At 41.5% G+C, this 19,653-nt stretch overlaps 1 protein-coding gene across 5 annotated transcripts in view; it reads left to right on the plus strand.

Moving 5' to 3' along the window:
- KCNC1 (potassium voltage-gated channel subfamily C member 1) overlaps nt 1–19,653 on the plus strand; it is a 125,797-nt gene that overhangs the window by 81,860 nt on the left and 24,284 nt on the right. For all 5 annotated transcript variants that reach the window (XM_015629980.3, XM_015629977.3, XM_015629981.3 and 2 more), the window contains exon 2: nt 4,526–5,459. In XM_015629980.3, the coding sequence (XP_015485466.1) occupies nt 4,526–5,459 (934 nt within the window). The remainder of the gene's footprint in view (nt 1–4,525; nt 5,460–19,653) is intronic.

The raw sequence follows: 19,653 nt of genomic DNA on the forward strand, positions 1-19,653 counted from the left end.
ACAGAAATCTGTAGGGCGTTGTTCAAGTCCGGAAGCCAGCTCCATTGTTGTTCTGATGGCCCTTGTCCTGTCTATTTGTCTGAGTTGATGGGTTTTCCCTGAGTTCGTTATCTTGGGTGTTGGTTGCAATCTGTTACTTTCCAAAGGGGGTCCCGACCAGACCCGGAGAGGGGTTTTTTTCACATTTTATATTTTACATCATTACAAACACATTTATCTTATTTATAGCTTTCCGAATTTTTAATACATACAATAACTTATTACAGATAGATAGATTTAATCAGAGGCAATATAAATTAGTTTATTAAATTCTCCACTTAGGGGCATGACACCTTTTAGACTCTTTCAAAATAAACTTATTAAAATATAGCCAGTGTTAAGAGAAATTTTGTAGGAGTGTAACTTCTCTCTCCAGAATGAAAACATTTTAATGTAACTTACATTTTGATCCAAATCTCCCCCTTTTAAATCTCCTCTCTGCCTACACTTATGGCTTTTGCGGTTTTGGACAATCTGAGATTTTTCTTTGTTGGTATTAGAGACAGGAAAAAAAAATGTGATAGGAGCAGCATTCCTAGTGAAATAGAAATCCTTCACATATCAAAGCAAATAAAGAGTTTTGATCACTTCAAATGCTTCACCTAGGTATATTCTTTAATTAGAGAAAATTTTAGATGCCATTATGTAACTCAACAGCATGTGACATCACTTCTTAAAATCCTCACTCCTTTCCCTCAGCCCATTCAGATCCTAGGAAAAAGAGAAACTGCTGTAAAATGTAAAGAGAAGAAAGATTAAGAACCACTAAATTATACAAGAGCAATCCATTGGTTTGATTCTTTTTCAGACCATTATTAGTGAAATAAAAAGAGACAGACTTATTTTCAAAGACAATAGAACATGTGTGTGTGTCCCATAGTCCTCACCAGATTTTATCAGCACTGCCCATCTCTGAATTTGACAAGTTATCATGTAGGCACAGTGGGCCAGAGATAACTCTTTTTTTTTTTTTACAGCTTTGGCAAAAACTAATGCTGGTCTGCCTAGAAAAGCTTACTTCCTGATTTTTGTGCTATTAGATCATGCTTACAGTTTGCTAAATCTCAGATAATTAACAAAGAAAAATACTCAGAAGAAAGAGTGAGAGCAATATGAACTGGGGGTCACAAACATAAAACTGTGACAGTGATACTTGCTGTAAGCTGCTAAATTCCTGTGTTCCAAGAAGCTGTATATGATAAATCTATCAGAGATGAACTCCAGTGAACAAATTGCCTGGCATGACTTTCAGGCATTTCTGTGCTTAAATTGGAGAAAAGTTAAACTGGAGAAAAATACTGGGATTCTTCCTGTCAATACCATTACACAGACATAGCTTCATGAAATCTTGAAAGCAGACTCACACTTTCAAAGCTACAAAGCCCACAAATACATGGTCATCCCTGGGAAAGGATGCTGTTAAATCCAGATAGGAGGAAGCAGGCACTTCACACTCATTTAGGAGGTGCTTCCTGCTCTGCTGAAGTGGGGACTAAAAGCACTCAATTACCCTCTGAAGCCAAAGTGTGAGCACACGAGGTCTAACAACGAGAGAGATCATGGGTGTGATGTTCTCTACCGATAGCACTGCCAGCTGTACCACTGCAGAAAACTTAATGCCTGGTCAGGAATGATTATTTATTCTCTTTAATACAGCAAAGCATCAGTTTCAAGATACTTGCTGTGCAAGGTCAGCCTGAAGGTTGTACTAAGCAGGAAAAGCTCACTCAGGAGATTTATTTGTATACTCCAAGAAGAGGATTGCATTTGGAGTCAGGATAAAGAAAGGGGTTATCTTCACAAACCCTTAAAATGCAAAATGGTATTTATTCCCCTCTCTCCTTCTCACCTGTGTCTGCTACCTGTCTTAAGGAAGCGTCAGCATTTCCTTCTGCAGCCTGAATTCTAAGTGCTCTGTGACTGTGCAACAACTTGCCCCGGGATGGAATACAGCAGGCATGCTCAGGCTACTAGGAACATCTTCCCAACTGCTTGGTGCAAGATGCTTTTGGTTTCTCATTTTACTCATATTCAGACAATCTCTGGTTGTTACTGATATTGTATAGAAAAGTGCTTTTCTGAACCACTTTTCTGTAGAAAAGTCTTAGAAGAATTCAACTGATTTTTCAGGAAGACTGTTGCTATACTAAGGCCACTAACATTCAGATAAAAGCATATAGAACCTGCACACGTTTATATAGGATCACAAAGCACAGGATCAACACCACCTATTTTACAGACGAAGAATCAGTGCATGGAGAAATTTCCCTGTTTAATAGGAGAATCTGATAAAAAATATACCCAAAATCCAGTTTCTCAATTTCCCTAATCTTCATATTGTTTATCTCCCAGATATATTATGCATTGATTTCAGCATGTCAGCATGTACAGTAGATCCTCACATAACAGTGCTGTGAGAACCTGAAGTGTTCAGGAGAAAATATTGCATTATGTTTTAAATCTGTGACAATGGTTCTGACCTCTTTGGCAACAAAGCTGAATTTGAAAAGCAGAAGAGTCTGTTTGCTTCTGTATCCTTCCCAGCTTATTTGCTCTTACTGGCCTAACACTGGCATAGGCTGCCCACAGAGGCTCTGGGATCCCCAGGCTTAGAGATACTCAGACGTGGACTAGGCAAGAGCAACTTGGTCCAGCTTTGAAGCTGTATGAAACAACCTCCAAAGGGCCCTTCCAGCCTAAATGATTTTGTGATTTTATTCTCCTCCATTTTCTTTGTATTCTATTACATAGTTCACCTCAAACTGTGGCAAATCCATGCTTTTGACTTTGTTTGCTAATATAGAAGGTCAGGTGTAATTCTGCACCAGGTCTACCCAGGAAGGCAGACGAGAAACTTCTTGAATGCAGGAGAGTTTTGATAGTTTGAAGCATAGGTTATTTTTAATGAGTCTGTTCCTTTGGCAGCAGTTTTGTTCGGATTATTGCACTGCATTCACTGGGGCAACACAGAAGAAACTAGTTCTTTTTAACCCCTGTGTTGACTAGACTGTTGAAAAGGGGACACTGTGACTAAGAGGAAACTAAACAAGTATTTGATAATATTTGTATTATCATGATTGCTCATGCTTATAAAGACAGGGAAATACCTCATATGGCATCTCTTGTCCAGGTGACACACAAGACAAACAAGAAGATAACAGATGTAGGGAGTGCAATGGCAAGAGGTATTACCATAACCGTACTACTCCAACACACAGAGACACTTAGATATATGAAAATTAATTGATTAAAGGAACATTGAGCAGGGCAACAGTGGTTACAAGACTTGCAAATTTTGGTCTCACTGCACTGACTGTACTCCTCAGTTATCATGGAATACAACCAAGAGATCTCCTTTAGGCTGAGAAAAAACTGAGAAAAGCTAAGAAAGCTGGTGTTGATCAGCTTGGAGAATAGAATTCCCCAGGGAGACATTATTATTGTCAACAAGGTCTGCCTGTCAATATGTAAAGGGAGCTCATAAGAAAGATGTCAACTGACTTTTTAGTAAGTCCTGTTGTGACAGGACCCTGGGTAGTGGTTTTAAACTAAACAAGGGAAGATTCATACTAGAAGAGATTTATTTCTACAATGAAGGTGGTGGAACACAAGCACAGATTTTCCATAGAGGTGGTGGATGCCTCATCCCTAGAAATATTCAAAGCCAGATTGTAATTGCAATCCAACATCCTTTAAAAAAAATAATCTAATTCTGGTAGAAGTCTTACACTGTAATGAAGTAAAAATAAAGAAAACTGTGAGTTTTCTGGTGAAAATCAATAGATTGGTGTCCTTTGGGATCAGCTAATAGGCTTACCTGAAACCTCTTCCTTACCTTCCCTATCCCCCCACTCCCAAAAATCTAGAGAAGGGAACTGAGAACAGAGGCATTTGAAAGCTCAGCTTGATAATGCGACTCTTCTCAACCTGTGTCTGGAGTTTGCCAAGAAAAGTCTGATGATGCCAAGGACTTTGCTCCTTGCTGTAGAGGCCACCTGAGACTGACACTAGTATTTACTAGCACCTTTCTGATATCTGAAATATCACAGCTCTCACTAAGCTGGGAGCAGCCATGATACTGCTGACAGAATGCTGAGAAAAGTACTGCCTGGCATTTGTCCTGGAAGGTGTTCTCTCTCTTTAAGGCAAGGAAGTGACAGAAGACCAAGCTCAGGAATGTGCAATTTCAATATGTCCTTAACCTTAAATCCCACAGAAAGCCCTGAGATTTAAGTGCTTGCTCAAATTAATGCTCACACTAAGGTGCTATCTGTATAAGAATGGATTTTAGCATGTACTTATATACTGCTTTCCCTCCCAGCCTGAATGTTAGGCTAGTGAGACTTGGCATCTTAAGCCCACAGGAAGAAGGCTTGGCCTTATATTTACATTTAATACAGCTCTTGCCTCTCTCTGATGTTTCAGAATCAAAGCCCCCGTACTTAACCTACTGTTTAATGTTTCTCTCATATCTTTCTTTCCACAGTATGTGGCATTTGCATCCCTGTTCTTCATTCTGGTCTCCATTACCACCTTCTGCCTCGAGACCCACGAGAGATTTAACCCCATTGTGAACAAGACAGAAACTGAATTCATCGGGAATGATACCCAGGTGCGGCACTACAGGGAGGCAGAGACGGAAGCCTTTCTCACCTACATCGAAGGTGTCTGTGTGGTCTGGTTTACATTTGAGTTCTTGATGAGAGTCACTTTCTGCCCAAACAAGGTGGAATTTATCAAAAACTCTTTGAACATCATTGACTTTGTGGCCATACTGCCTTTCTATCTAGAGGTTGGACTCAGTGGCCTGTCTTCCAAAGCTGCTAAGGATGTCCTGGGCTTCCTCCGCGTAGTCCGTTTCGTGCGAATCCTGCGAATTTTCAAGCTGACCCGCCACTTCGTCGGGTTGCGGGTCTTGGGACACACCCTCCGTGCCAGCACAAACGAATTCTTGCTGCTCATCATATTTTTGGCATTGGGCGTCTTAATCTTTGCCACGATGATCTATTATGCCGAGAGAATAGGTGCTAAACCAAATGACCCTAGTGCCAGTGAACACACACACTTTAAAAATATCCCCATCGGCTTTTGGTGGGCTGTTGTCACCATGACGACCCTGGGCTACGGAGACATGTATCCTCAGACTTGGTCAGGCATGCTGGTGGGGGCCCTCTGCGCTCTCGCTGGTGTGCTGACCATTGCCATGCCTGTCCCTGTCATTGTGAACAATTTCGGAATGTATTACTCCTTAGCTATGGCTAAGCAGAAGCTACCAAAGAAAAAAAAGAAGCATATCCCGAGGCCACCCCAGCTGGGATCCCCCAATTATTGTAAATCTGTCGTAAACTCTCCACACCACAGTACTCAGAGCGACACATGCCCACTGGCCCAAGAAGAAATTTTAGAAATTAACAGAGCAGGTAGGAAACCTCTTAGAGGAATGTCCATCTGACCGTTAACCTCCATCCCGCGTAGTGATTTAAGATTCAGCCAGACTGCTTTCTTAGAGCAATGGGTAGCACATTTATCCATTCTAGTCCCACCATCACACAGTGAATAATATGTGTGAAGTCTAGGTTGCAGGGACAAATGGTACAGTGGAGGCTGATCGGCAAAACTAAGGATGAGAGCACGCTCTAGGAGCCCAAACTTTGGTCCTGGTTAAGGGCATACAAGTCTCAAGATATTTTTGAAAGCTGTTACATCTAGTGGAAGAATTTTGAGAGTTCTACAGCTGTGTTGCTGGACTGTGTAATGCATCTCAGAGGCTCCTGAGAGCTGAATGCTTCATAGAGCAGAGTAGGAGCCAAGTACTCAGCAATTACAGAGCTTTCTGACAAAACAGGGCTGGAATTCGAAACAGCCAGATGCTTTCTCATTTGTTCCCATTTGGGACCTTTCAGCTGTTTTAAATGGCAGATATTGTACATCTCATTACAGAAACTAGGTGCCTAGTAAGTTGAAGGGACAACTATACCATCATGCATATTCATGAGACAATCCTGTCTCTTTCTGATGATTAACTGCAAAGTAGAACAACAGCTCAAATTCTTGACACTAATGCAAAATGACTCACTCTGAGACAAGACTAGATGTAAGGATGTTTATTCCATGGCATGCAATTCAATCTATTCTATAGTATTCCACTAGAATTTAGCATTTAGAACTATGAAGAGTTTTGAACCACATTTTCTAAAACATGCTCCTTTTGCAAGTATGGGTTGGTGAGTTACAGCTCTTTCAACCTTCTAGCAGCAAAGGCCAACTGGAAAAGGTCTGACTGGTCATTACTGGCTGGTTTGGCCTAAATAGTGATTGCCTCACTCTTAATTGTACTGATTCATGTTAGCAATAGGTGAAACCAGAGCAAAATTAACCATACTAATTCTACTTTGGGAGGGTGGGGGAATGGAAAGAATACTAGTCACCATGGAATATATTATAATATCCCATGGCTAGTGGTTAATTATGGGAATATCTCAGTTCTATGAGACTCCTATAGCACACAAAATTATGGGGCTCCAATTTGATTTTTTTAATATACCCATAATCTACCTCTACCCATGGAATATCACTATTTATTTTATAGAGTAATTTGAAAGTAGATAACTATGTTGAAAACAATGCCAACTTCATTTTTGGCAGATGTTCCAGCCAAGTTGCATAGTAGACATTCATCAGCCTTTTCAGAATATCCCCCTGCATTGTATTAGAAAGGACAGATTGCCAGCCAAGTGATCTCAACTGACATAGAGTTCAAAAGAGGGGCTTTGGAAGAGCAAGCATATACCTATGATGGTCTTGTGTTATCATATTTTTGCTTTGATGAAAATTCTGATTTGTTACTCATTGTGAGTGAGATATTTTCTCGTCATCTCATAGCCATGCATGTTGATGTCATTGTTAGAAGCACAAAGAAAGTGAGACTTTCCTTTGTGTGTGACTTCACCAATGCCAATGCTAATTTTGGAGGGGAAGAGCTGGTGGGAATCTTTCTCTTCTTTCCTATTCTCTTTTATCTTTCTTATTTCTTTTCCCTTCTGTGCAAGTATGTAAAATCCATTCAGAAGGTAAATAGCTTTCATTTTGTTTTTGTAAAAGGCTATTTCCATTGCAACAGGCCAATCACAATTCACATGACTGATAGACTGTACCAATTGTATCCTTGGCGCACATAAGCGATGGTCTTATCATCCATTCCCCTCAGGTTGCAAATGCTTATCACAGCTCATGTTCAAGCAGCAAACTTCCTCATAAAGCAGATGCTTTTGTGGCATCATGGATCAAGAGGGAAAGAGGGCACAGCAATATTGTGTGTCTCCTACCCTGAGCAATGTTACAACTGCCCCTGATAGGGTGCAAGAGATGCCAGACTCTGGGGTACTTTAGCAGTCAGCTACGGAGTGAAATCAACTCCGAAATCCCTGGCTTTATAAAGTTCCTTCTATTATCTACCCTGGTCCTCTCTGGGAACTGGAGGACCAGGAGCTCTATGAGTTCAGTACAATTCCACACTGGTATCCTGAGAATACGTGTAATTTTGGTTCAATGTGGAACTGTTTCGCCACCATCAGTGCTCTAAACTCAGCTGTTACCACAATATCCATGAAGTATTGATAGTAGCAGCAAGTAATCTATTTCTGCAATAATTGAGAGACTATTTTTATATACATATACAAGCATATATATTTTAAGAAGCAACAAAGCACACACTTCAGCTAACAAAATTGTAACACTGTAGCTGGAGTTCTGTTTTTAATAATTATTATGCACCACTAGCAGCAAAAAATATTGCCTGCATCTTTTAGCTTCCAAATAGGGAAAGATCTGTATGTGTGCAGGAGAAAAACAAAAAATACTGAGATCAGAACCAAACTGTTAAGACAAGATCTGCATTGCCTTGGATGTTAAACTTAATTTCTGTAACATGAAGCATTCACAGGCACTGACTTGTTTTTCAAACTATTACCTGCACGTTATATGAAAACAGGGACTTGCAAACAGTGAAAATCTTTAGATTGGTTAACATCATCTAGCTATAAACAGCTAGTTAATATTGCACTAGGAACACAGAACAGAACAGGTGCCTAACTTTTCTAAAATAGTGCCCAGGTTGTCCAGCATATTTCTTGTAATTTTTTAACTGTAAAGCTTCAGTGTGACAGTGTCTAGGTCACATAAGATCATGTGATTTGTATCCAATATATTATTAAAAAACAAAAAGCCTGCATAGTTCCTCAGCTGTAAAGGACATCACATGAAGTTATTAATTCCATATATTATTTGTGGTGGAATGATTAAACATATCACCAGACAGGGTCGAGCATGAAGTAGTTCTACACATGACTCCCTCTCTCATGCACCGAGTCAGCACTTCACATCTGTTCCTGGTCCATGCCTTCAGGGCCAAGGGGCTCTACAGAGAGCTCAGCACAGCTCTGCCCGGTGCCTCCTCCCAGGATGAGAAGCACTTTCCTGGCACAGGCATACAAACAGCAGAGCTTTGCCCACAGGCTGCACAGCTGCTGCCAACAATGCTTTGGTCATTTGCAGGCAAAGCAAAGATGCTTTGAATTTAAATCTGGCAGGTTTGAATTAAATATTTTTATTGCCCCCAACACTCTCAGCAGCTCTGTCCTGGGCTAACCTACACCTGGTAGGAGGGTATCTTTAATTAACAGCACTTGATTTTAATCCAATACAAAGAATGTCAGAATTTCATTCTACCATACCTCCCCTTTCTGCAGCAACCCTTCCTGTTTTCAATACCATCTGATCACACCAGGAGGTGGCTGGGAAAGCAGAAGAAGGGAGGAAAGACATTTCAGAGTACAGGATGGCAGAGCTAGTGCTGCAAGCAGACCTTCACCAGCAGCATTAAGAAAGGAGAAATTTCCTCTGTACAAAACATAGTCTTCAAGGCAGTTTCTGCTACCCATAAATTCTCAAAATATTGCCTGGGGAAACTGAGCCTGATACAAAGCAGCAGATTCCACCTGACCAATTTCACCAAAACTCTTTGACCTGGGGATAGCTCAAACTATAGAGAACCGTGCGTCACTTCATTTAACATACACCCACCAAATTCTAGCATCTCCGTGTCAAAGGATTAACGTTATGTTGCAGTGTTATTTACAGGCCCTGTTCAAGATCAGGGCTTCATTTTGGAATCATTTTATGTGGGATAACCACTACACTGCAATCAAATGCCCAACAGGATAAGTGGACAACAAAAAGCTTATGGAAGTAATCTCCAATATTTCCAGTTGACACACAGCTTAATTTAATAGTGAAAGATTGCTTGAAAGGTCTGCGGCAGAGCCACTAGTTGAATATAACCCAAATAAGCATCAGTCAACCAGACTCTGCTGTGCTGGAGTGTCTTTTATCTCAAGACTTGAGTGTTCTAAACAGTCAGTATCATAACAGAAGAAAAAAACAACCAAACCCAGAAAAAGACAGTTTCAACCACTTAAACATTATTTTTGTCCCAAACCTCACACTGTCCTGCAGGAATAATAATTTAATTAGTACACAATTGCACTTATGGTGCATGTTTGTAAGAAGACCTCAAAACATGCAAAACAGATGTTAAAAGTTCTCAGTTTTGTTTTTAAAGTGTTGTCCAGTTCCTCAGCCCCTCTCTTACATGAGCTGTGCGCTTACCTACTGGACAGGTTGACTGCATGGGTACATCTCACATTTGTCACTGGATGAAGCAGTGAATGTAACTTCCCAACATTGTAAAAGAAATTTAGAACATGTGGAATTCAGAACTTCATTTGATGCCTACAGTACTGTCTGGTGCCACACAGCAATGGTCTAAAGAATGCATCCGTAATTCATAAGCCAAGGAGATGGGTTATTTGCGGTTTGTTCAGAGATCTTCCCCACCCTTTTATTCTTTTCATATATGTAGTTACAACACCAGCACACAAAAGGTCTATATTGACTTTAACATAGCCAGATTAAGAATTTCTCACCTCTCTGATCCCCTCTGCATGCAGTTTCATTTAAGCTATACTCCAAGGATATTCTATCTTCATACAAATGTACTGTGCAGGCTCTTTCACAGTGTACTGGTGACAAAATTCTCTATTCATTGCACGGCTGTAAAAAACAGAAAAAAATTACTAGAACTGAGGCACCTAAGATGAGATGGGAAACATCTGTCATTACTAACACAGACTTCAGCTTCAGAAAAACAGTGTATAGTTCTTTAACTTCTCTGCCCCAAAGCCAATTTTCAATAACACACTCCTAGACTATCCTGATGTGTGAATAAAGTAATCCAAGTCTATCACTGAGAGAAGGGAGCTACAAAGCTGCAGTGACTCCAGTGTACTCCATGGTCAGATGAACTAGAACAAGCTGTGATGTTAGGAACCTATTATTTCAGTGCAATTTCCCAAGAGAAAGCTGATCTCCTTTTAAAGAAATCATGTAGAATTACCCATTCCAGCTTTATCACTCACGCTTTCTGAAGGAGCTGCTCTTTTCTCAGGGCTTCATTTTCATCTCTTCTTTCATCATAACCTAAATAACCTGTATTCCTTGTGCAACGCACTGCCTCTAACGTCAGAAGTGTGCTGAGCACTATAATTCTAGTGCTCGTGCTCAGTGGGAGCTGGGAACTCTTGGCAGCTCTTGTCAGAGGCCCATTCTGCTGCCTAACATTTCACTGGAGCTTGTGAACCTCGGTGGCTTTTATGGAGAGCAAAGTGTTGCTAAAGCCATAGGTATGTAGTCGCTGTGGTGGTCCTTCAAACCACGGGGAAGCAAATTCTCTGATCAAGTGTCTCTGAACATTATAAAAAACGTCTCACATAATTTTAGTGTCATAAAACTTTTGCCCTTCTTTGTAAGATGGACAGTAGACAGCAAAGAAACTCCTAAGAGTTAAGGTCTGTTTCAGCTCAAAAAGCTCAGGTATTTAAATATGTTGGACATAACAAATAGTAAAAAGGCAATGGAAAAGGTAATAGGGAGGTGTTTTTTCTTTCCTCACTATACTTAACCTTTCTAGTCTTTAAAATCCAAAACTCCTCACTCCAAAACAGCAAATGAGGTCATGATCACATCTTGATATCACTGACAATGGAGTCTTTGGGATCTAATGGAGAAATTGCTAATAGCTCAAAACAAAAGGAATAACACTCAGTTATTCTCATCTAACTTAAGTTGCATTTGTCTGAGGTCCCCCTTATATTGGAATAAGAATCAGGCAGCCTCCAAGAGTAATCCACTCATTTATGACCTGAGTTTTCCTCTGGGGGTGCCTTTCTCCATAAGAGATCACAGGTGGCTGCAGCTATAACTCAATAGTCTCATCTAAGTGCCTACAGTTCTGTGGAAGCACTTTGGATCTATTCCTTTCCCCCTGACACCTGTGGCATTCCTGCAATCTCACAGCTGGGGGTCACATGTAAAGCACTATCTATAATATAATGTATTAGCTTGTTGTACAATTATTCATCTGTCACTTCCTGTAGGGATAAAACCAGTGGGTGTCACTTGTATTACTGTTGACTTTAGAATGTGAGTAAAAAACAACATCCTCTATGCCAAATAATTTGAAAGCAAAGAGGAGGAGCTATGTATTCAAACACAGTGCTTTATGTTTCCTGCTTTTCTCTGGCATTAGGTGAGACATGAGAAAAAAAATGTGAAAATTAGAAAATCTCCCTACACAAACCCTGTGGGACAGAGCCAGGGATGAGTGTGTTTAGGGACAGGACTGCATTAAGCTAAAAACAATTGCAGGACTAAAAAATAAATTTTCAGAGTTTTCATGCCTTAATAACCTAATGAGCACAAGGTGCTTTTAGTCATGGGAAAACACAGATATAAGCATTTCAGCCAAATAAGGTAAACCTGTGCCAACTCTTCAGTACAAAGCAGATATAACTATAGAAAATCCTCTTTCTCAAGCATATGGCTCCCATGCTATCCAGCGCAGAATGCATTCCTGAATTGTGAAAGAGCTACTCTTGGCATCTCTTCCTTCTGCTGGACTGAGTATGGTTGGTATTTGCAGGACAGGTAGAAGAAAAGGCACCTCTGTGCAACAAGTGCATTTCTGCTGCAGTACAACTGAACACTCTAGATCACTTACCTGTTACTATAAAAGGCCAGGGACAAAAAGGTGTAGGGTATGAGGTCCCAGTTCTGTGCCCGGTCCACTTGCTTGTATCCCTCTTGGACTATACTTGCTGGATATTTTCTCTGAGCCTTTTGTTTACTTGCTTGTCTGTTTATAAGCACAAAGCCAAAATAACAAGCACTTGACCATTCCTGCTATCATTGTTCTTTGTATTCATTCATCCACATTCCGTGTCTCAGACACCTTCCATACTGTATAGATCATCATACTGTATTCCTCAGTCAGAGCAGTAATATAAGATGGTAACATAACTCACCTGACTGCATTTTCCTGCAACCTCTACCTGACCTGTCAATGACCCCCCTGGTGTTAGTGAGACTCTCAGATGTTCAGGGTAGATATAAGTAAACCTCCAGAAGGATCAGGATGAAACTAGGAAGGATCTTCCAGAGCTCTTTGCAATGCAGGATTTCCAGAAGCAGCCATTCTCAGCACTGCATTAAGTACATATCCAATAATGCCTGTAAATAGCAAGATGCACTGGATCAACTTTCCTAGAGCTCCTGTACTTCTCTAGCAGTTACCAGTAGGTAGGCAGCCAACATACTGTCACCTCACTTCAAGAAGTAGTACCTGTCAAGGGTGATATTCTCTGGGAGTGATGTTACTATGTTGGCCGAGTTAGTACTGGGAGAGATGGTCACTACCGTCACTGGAGTGCCTTTCCTGGGGGACACGGCTTCCTGGAGGGACCCAGGTCGACACGGTGGTGAGTAAATGTTGAAGAGGTAGGTTGGGGTGGAAGGATTCTGAATAATTCATGTAGCATACTAAATTCTGCTCTCGTGCTAGTGTAAAGTCCTTCAGTATGATCTACTCAGAAGAGCTTCTTAACAATTTTCAAAATATACAGTAATATAAAAATCAGGAAACTAATAAAGATACCTAGATAAAAATATTGATTTTAATGGCCTTAGAATATTGGGGTAACTGAAATGAAGTTGTTATATAGGAATCTTAATTCTTTTACATGTTCACATTTCTCTTTTTTCTCTTTCTCTCTCTTTCGCTCTGTTTGTTAACATTTTCTTGTTATTGCTGTGCGTTGCTTGCGACTTGTGTATGTTACAGACTGTCACATTTTATTCTGTGAAGTTTTTCTCCAATTCCCATCAACCTGAGCTCCATGTTGGGCAGCCGAGGAGATTACAGTACAGTTCTTTATTGCAAAAGAACCAGGAATGTCACAGACTATAGGTAACTTCACTGAGGTTGTGACACAAAACCTGATGCAAGGTATTAATGCAAAGAGTAAGTACTTGGTATGAAAATAGAGCTATTTAGTCAAATTACTTTCTTTTTTTCCAGATAGTCTGCATGGGAAAAGTTAATTTTCATTACTCTACAGAAGAAAACACTCCCAAACCTACCAATCTAGGATTCTTGTCACTCTCATTTGAAAACCAGTGGTGCCTATGTCAACATATCATTGCTCATTTTCAGAGGCTTAAACCCATATTTTCTATGCTGTTCTTCTCTATGCTTCCTTTCACATTCTCCAAGTCAGCATTTCATCATTTTGTCATCCTTTATCTGTGGTTTAATATATCTTCTACATAATTCTTTTTCTAATTTAATATAATTATATCCCTTTCACTCTAAGGACCTGATTAAACAACAAAAATGAGTCCTTACCCATGGGATTCACGTTTCTTAATCCTGTGTGAGGCTCTGTAGCCTATAAAATTGATTTCTGTAGCCAAAGATGGTCTGGCACAAAAGCATAATTGTTACTTTGCTGAACAATGAGCAAAGCATTTTGTTTTACAATTTTCCCAATTACTCCCATAGATTAGTTTTAAAGAATGGTGCAAAGTATAGATATGATAGATATTCTGATAATTTTCTAGGAGGAAAGCATGAAGTTTATTTCTTATTCTTAATTGTCAGGAACTCAGAAATCACTATAGCCATATAGCAACTCAAGAAAAGCATATTTGTCTCAGTGTGAAGTTGATTTACTATGTGATTTCCTGTTATGCTCTGACCCTCTCTTAATAAGTGAAGAAGCACAGCAGAGTTTCCATGAAGTCCAGCATAAAAGAATACAGTAATTTATACTGATGCACAATATTAATGCAGAATAAACACTATCCAGGCAACTAAAACAGAAGCAACTTGCTAACAGGAGTGGAATTTGACTTCAAGAGACTCAAGAATTTGAGTTGGGAATTTAACTGTAAGTATTTCCTTTCCATGCAAAATCTCAGAGTGAAATCATTGAATAATATAATTGTTTAGGTTGGAAAAGATCTTTAAGATCATCAAGTCCAACCTCTAACCCAGCACTGCAAGTCGACCACAAAACCATGTCCCAAAGTACCATATCTACACAACTTTTAAATGCCCCTGGTGATGGTGACTTGACCACTTCCCTGGACAGCCTGTTCCAATGCTGGATGATGCTTTTGGTGAATGAATGTTTCCTAGTATCCAATCTAAACCTCTCCTGGTACAACCTGCGGCCATTTCTTCTTGTCCTATCCCTTATTACTTGGGAAAAAGAAACCCACCCCCACCTGGCTACAGCCTCCTTTCAGGCAGTTGTAGAGAGCAATGAGGTCTCCCCTGAGCCTCCTTTTCTCCAGGCCAACACCCCCAGCTCCCTCAGCTGTTCCTCACAGGACTTGTGCTCCAGACCCTCCACCAGCTCCCATTTCCCTTCTCTGGACTCACTCCAGCCCCTCAATGTCCTCTTTGCAGTGAGGGGCCCAGAACTGGACACAGCATTCGCAATGTGGCCTCACCAGTTCAGGGGGACAATCCCTGTCCTGCTCCTCTGGCCACACCATTGCTGATCCAGGCCAGGATGCCCTTGGCCTTCTTGGCCACCTGGGCATGGCTGGCTCATGTCCAGCTGCTGTCACCAGCACCCCCAGGTCATTTTGTGCCGAGCAGGTTCCCAGCCCCTCTGTCCCGGCCCGTGGCACTGCCTGGGGTTGTTGTGACCCAAGGACAGGCCCCGGCACCCGGCCTGGCTGACCCTCACACCATCGGCCTCGGCCCATGGCTCTGGCCTGTGCAGAGCCCTCTGCAGAGCCTTCCTGCCCTCCAGCAGATGGACACTCCCACCCAACCTGGTGTGTCTGCAAACTGCCTGAGGGTGCCCTCGGTCCTCTCATCCAGATCACTGATAAAGAGATTAATCGGGGCTGGCCCCAGCACCGAGCCCTGAGGAGCACCACTGGTACCGGCTGCCAGCTGGATGGAATCCACTCACCCCCAGTCTCTGGGCCCAGTCATCCAGACAGTTTTTTACCCAGTGAACAGTGTACTTTTCCAAGCTATGAGCACATCATTTCTCTAGGAGAATGCTGTGGGAAACCTTTCCCTCATTCACTAAGTGGATCACCTTGTTATAGAAGGAGATCAGGCTGGTCAAGCAGGATCTGTGTTTCCTAAACTCATGCTGGCTGGGCCTGATGCCCTGGTTGTCCTGCATGTGCACCATGATGGCACTCAGGATAATCTGCTCCATGACCTTCCCGGGCACCAAGGTCAGGCTGACGGGCCTGTAGTTCCCCAGATCCTCCTTCTGGCCACTCTTGGTGCTCAGTGTCACATTTGCCAACCTCCCCAGTGCACCAGTACTGCTGATAAAGGATGGAAAGTGGCTCGGTGAGCATTTCCATCAGCTCCCTAAGTACCCTCAGGTTGACCCCTCCGGTCTGAAAACTTGTGTCTTAGTGCTCAATGACCATTTTCCCTTGGATTATGGGGGCTTCATTCTGCTCCCCATTCCTGTCTTTCAGGTCAGGGACTTAGTACCCAGAATAAAACTGGCCTTACTATTAAAGACTGTGACAGAGAAGGCAATACACAGCTCAGCCTTTTCCTCATTCACTTTCACCATAATCCCCCCCACACCCAGTAAAGGCTGGAGATTCTCCTCAGCCCTCCTTTTATTGTTTATGTATTTATTGAAACATTTTTATTGTCTTTTATGGTCGTAGACAGATTGAGTTCTAGTTGGCCTTTGGCCCTTCCAATTTTCTCCCTGCATGACCTCATGGCATCCCTGTAGTCCTCCTGAGCTATCTACCCCTTCTTTCAAAGGGGAAACCCTTTTTTTTCCTGAGCTCCAGCCAAAACTCTCTGTTCAGTGAGGCTGGTCTTTCACCAGCTCATGCTTTGGCACACAGGGACAGCTTGATCCTGTGCTTTTAGGATTTCCTTACGGAAGAATGTCCAGCCTTCCTGACTTTCTTGCCCTTCAGGACTGCCTCGCAAGGGACTCTGTCAACAGGACTCCTAAACAGGCCAGTGTTGGCTCTCTGGAATTCCAAAATAACAGTTCTGCTGACCCCCTCCTTGCTCTCTGGGAATCAAAAACTCTATCATTTCATGATCCCTGTGCCCAAGACAGCTATGGGCACACAACTATCGCGTCACTCACAAGTCCTTCGCTGTTCACAAACAACAGGTGAGGTATCTGTGAGGTATCACAGTGACCTATCTTCCCTATTTGGCTGACTAGGAAAGAGAAATCTAGGGATATAAAGCCAATGGATATTTTCAGATAGCAAGCAGCTCTTAACTGCTCCACAAATTAAAGCAAATATCTTGGAATACTTGAATTCCTACTCTTAACTTCACCGTAATCATTTGCATAGCACAAGAAGTATCAGGCAAAAGTGATGCCGCAAAACTAGAATGAAAAAGGGAATGCGAAATCTTTGCTTTTTTAGGTTTTTTTTGTAGATAAAGACAGCTGGGAAAACCTGTCCTCCAGCAGCCTCACGGCTGCTCCACTTCACACTTCCAGATAATAGGCTTGTAGCTAAGAAAAGCCAGAGCACAGCAATTCTCCACCCTCACCTCAGCTGTGCCACCCCTGTTCCTGTAGCTTTCTGTCACGAGCCCAAGAGCCAGGGAAACCCATCATCCCCAGAAGAATTTCCCATTGCCAGCAGAGTATGACACAGCTGAGATTTGCCACAGTATCAACCCTTTTACATCATCAGGAGAGCGTGACAGGACTAAAATACAGAAGAGAAATTAACTCATGAAACACATGCCAATATTTTCTCCGGGAAACCAGCTGGATTAAAGGTCTCTGCTGTTAGGTTAGAGAACCTCATGGAGATCCTTCTTCATGAAACACTTTAGGCAGCTACTGTAAACATTAGTTAGTGACACATTTAAAATGAAAATTTCCCTCATGTTCTGAAAAAAAACACAAAGGACACTCAATTGATCAGGAGTGGGACTGTCCACAGACAGTAATAATGGCAGTCCCAGGTTTGGATCAGGACTGTAAGGGCACAGTTGAGATCTAGAGAAGTGCTAATTTTTAGGTGTACATGGGGTGGGAATGTGAAATGTAACTTTACTCAGAGAAGATTTCTCCAGCATCAAGATCTTCATCTTTCAAACAACTTACTTTCCTGGCCCTGTTCTCAGCTGCTCCTGCCTGCTTTCTGTCTGTCACATCCTTCCCTTGTAACAGGCTGTAAAGCTCTGAAGTCACCAGTGTTGTAGGTGTCTGTCTACAACATCTCTTATCTCTTTCAATCTTAAAACAAGGGTAGGAGTTCTGAACAGTCTCTGCCCCTCTGGAGGAGATTGTCAGTGACCTCATATGACCAAAAAACAAAACTATGTCTCTTAATTGTTGTGTTTCTGATTTAGAGCTGAGAAAACTCCATCTTCTTCAGCAAAATGTGGACAAATCTGTCACTGTCCATGTACTCAGATGTTGACTCATGGGTGACTATGCTTAGATTCCATGCTATGGATTGTTGGGCTTTTCTCAGCCCTGTTTCAGTCAAAGTGATCCTGTAAACACTGAAAATTATCCTGTCTGAAAGTACCTTTCAACTCATCCAGTCTTTGGAGTAAGTGACCACTGCACAGGTCTATAGACACATGGAAGAGAAAGAGGTGGGGGTTGTGGGACACAGCTATAATCCTGAGATTAAGCAGTGAGAATTGCCACCATCTCTGACCCACACATGACTGCTGACAATACCTACAGTAAGAAGGGTAGGCCAGGAACTTGTTCCTTGGCAGCTGGGGGAGAATGGCAGTGTTTGCTCCAGGGAAGAGTGGTGATTTTCCCCATGCAGGAACCCTTCCAGCACAAGTGCGACATTTCCAAGCATAGATCGAGGTCAATAAATGTATCATACAATTATGTCCACTGATACTCTGAATATAAGGTGCAATTCAAATAGTTGGAGAGTCTGTGTCAGACTCTTGCTTATGATCAAAAGCAGCAGCACTGGTAAAGCCACTGTAACAATTTGCAACCATTTGCTGTGGCAAAAGAGATCAGTAATGGAGCAGCAGGTACATGGGCAGCTCTACTGTGCTTCTCCACAACAAGCAGAGTACACTAATGCAAAATCCAGCAGTCCTCCTTAGTTGGGATGATTTTCAGAATCCCTTCCCCCCATTTTAAAATTCGTCATTTGCTTGGAAACACACAAGGCATTTTAATATACTTTTCTACAAAGAGAGATGATAGAAGTAGAAACCACACAAATGAGGTAGTTGTGAAACAAATTATTCACCTGGGAAATATGCTGAATACTTTCTTTACTCTCAGCCAAATCTCTGCAGGAGAATGTTTTGAGCTGGTGCAGTTAGCTAGGTATTCACAGATAGGACAGTTAGGGAGATAAGCTACCAAGCTGAGAGTCAGAAGATTTTGTTGTAAGTAACTTACATAGCAATAGGCAAATTACCTCACTGCATGGTAGTTTTACCCATCTGTAAAACAGAGAGGATAATATTGACTTCTCTTCATAGAACAGAACCTAAAGAACAAAAAATGCTGTATAAGCCTAATTCAGATTCTCCTAGCAGGGGTGGAAGGATGTGAATTTGATAGGCCAGAATCAACCCTTCAAAGTTTTGAGCACCTAGAAGCAGTTGTCATTAGTATAACTAGACTCAGAGTTACCAGACAGCAATGATTGCATAATTTTTCTTTATCAGGAGTTCTCTCAAGATTAGTCTTGCAAAAACCAAACATGCAAATGGAAACTTAAGAAATCAACCTGAAATAATGTAATTTCATTCCATCTTTAGACCTTATTCCTAAAATTGTTCAGCGTGTCAATCTGATAGTTAAAAAAATGAGAACTACAGACTGATGGCATCAGTGAGGTTTATGTTTTCTTTACTCCCATAATAGACTAATCACATACCTTCAGAGAATTAGGAGCTGTAGCCAGTGGTTTGGAACACAACTTAGCACTTACTTACATACACCAGCAATAGATGCAGTGTTCTGTGCTGGCAATTTCTCTGCTTCCTAAATATTCACCCAAATTGTAACTGTGGATTAGCACGGCTATCCAGAATGTGATCCCTAAGGCATGGCCCATGACTGTAATGTTCAAGGAACATGAATAGGATAGTTCAGTAATTTTCCCGCTTCTCCAGCTACTCTATTCTCTTCCTCTTGAAAGGAAATAAAATAACAATGTTGTGGATTTTTAACA

This window comes from Parus major, chromosome 5 (assembly GCF_001522545.3).
Source record: "Parus major isolate Abel chromosome 5, Parus_major1.1, whole genome shotgun sequence".
NCBI lineage: Eukaryota > Metazoa > Chordata > Aves > Passeriformes > Paridae > Parus > Parus major.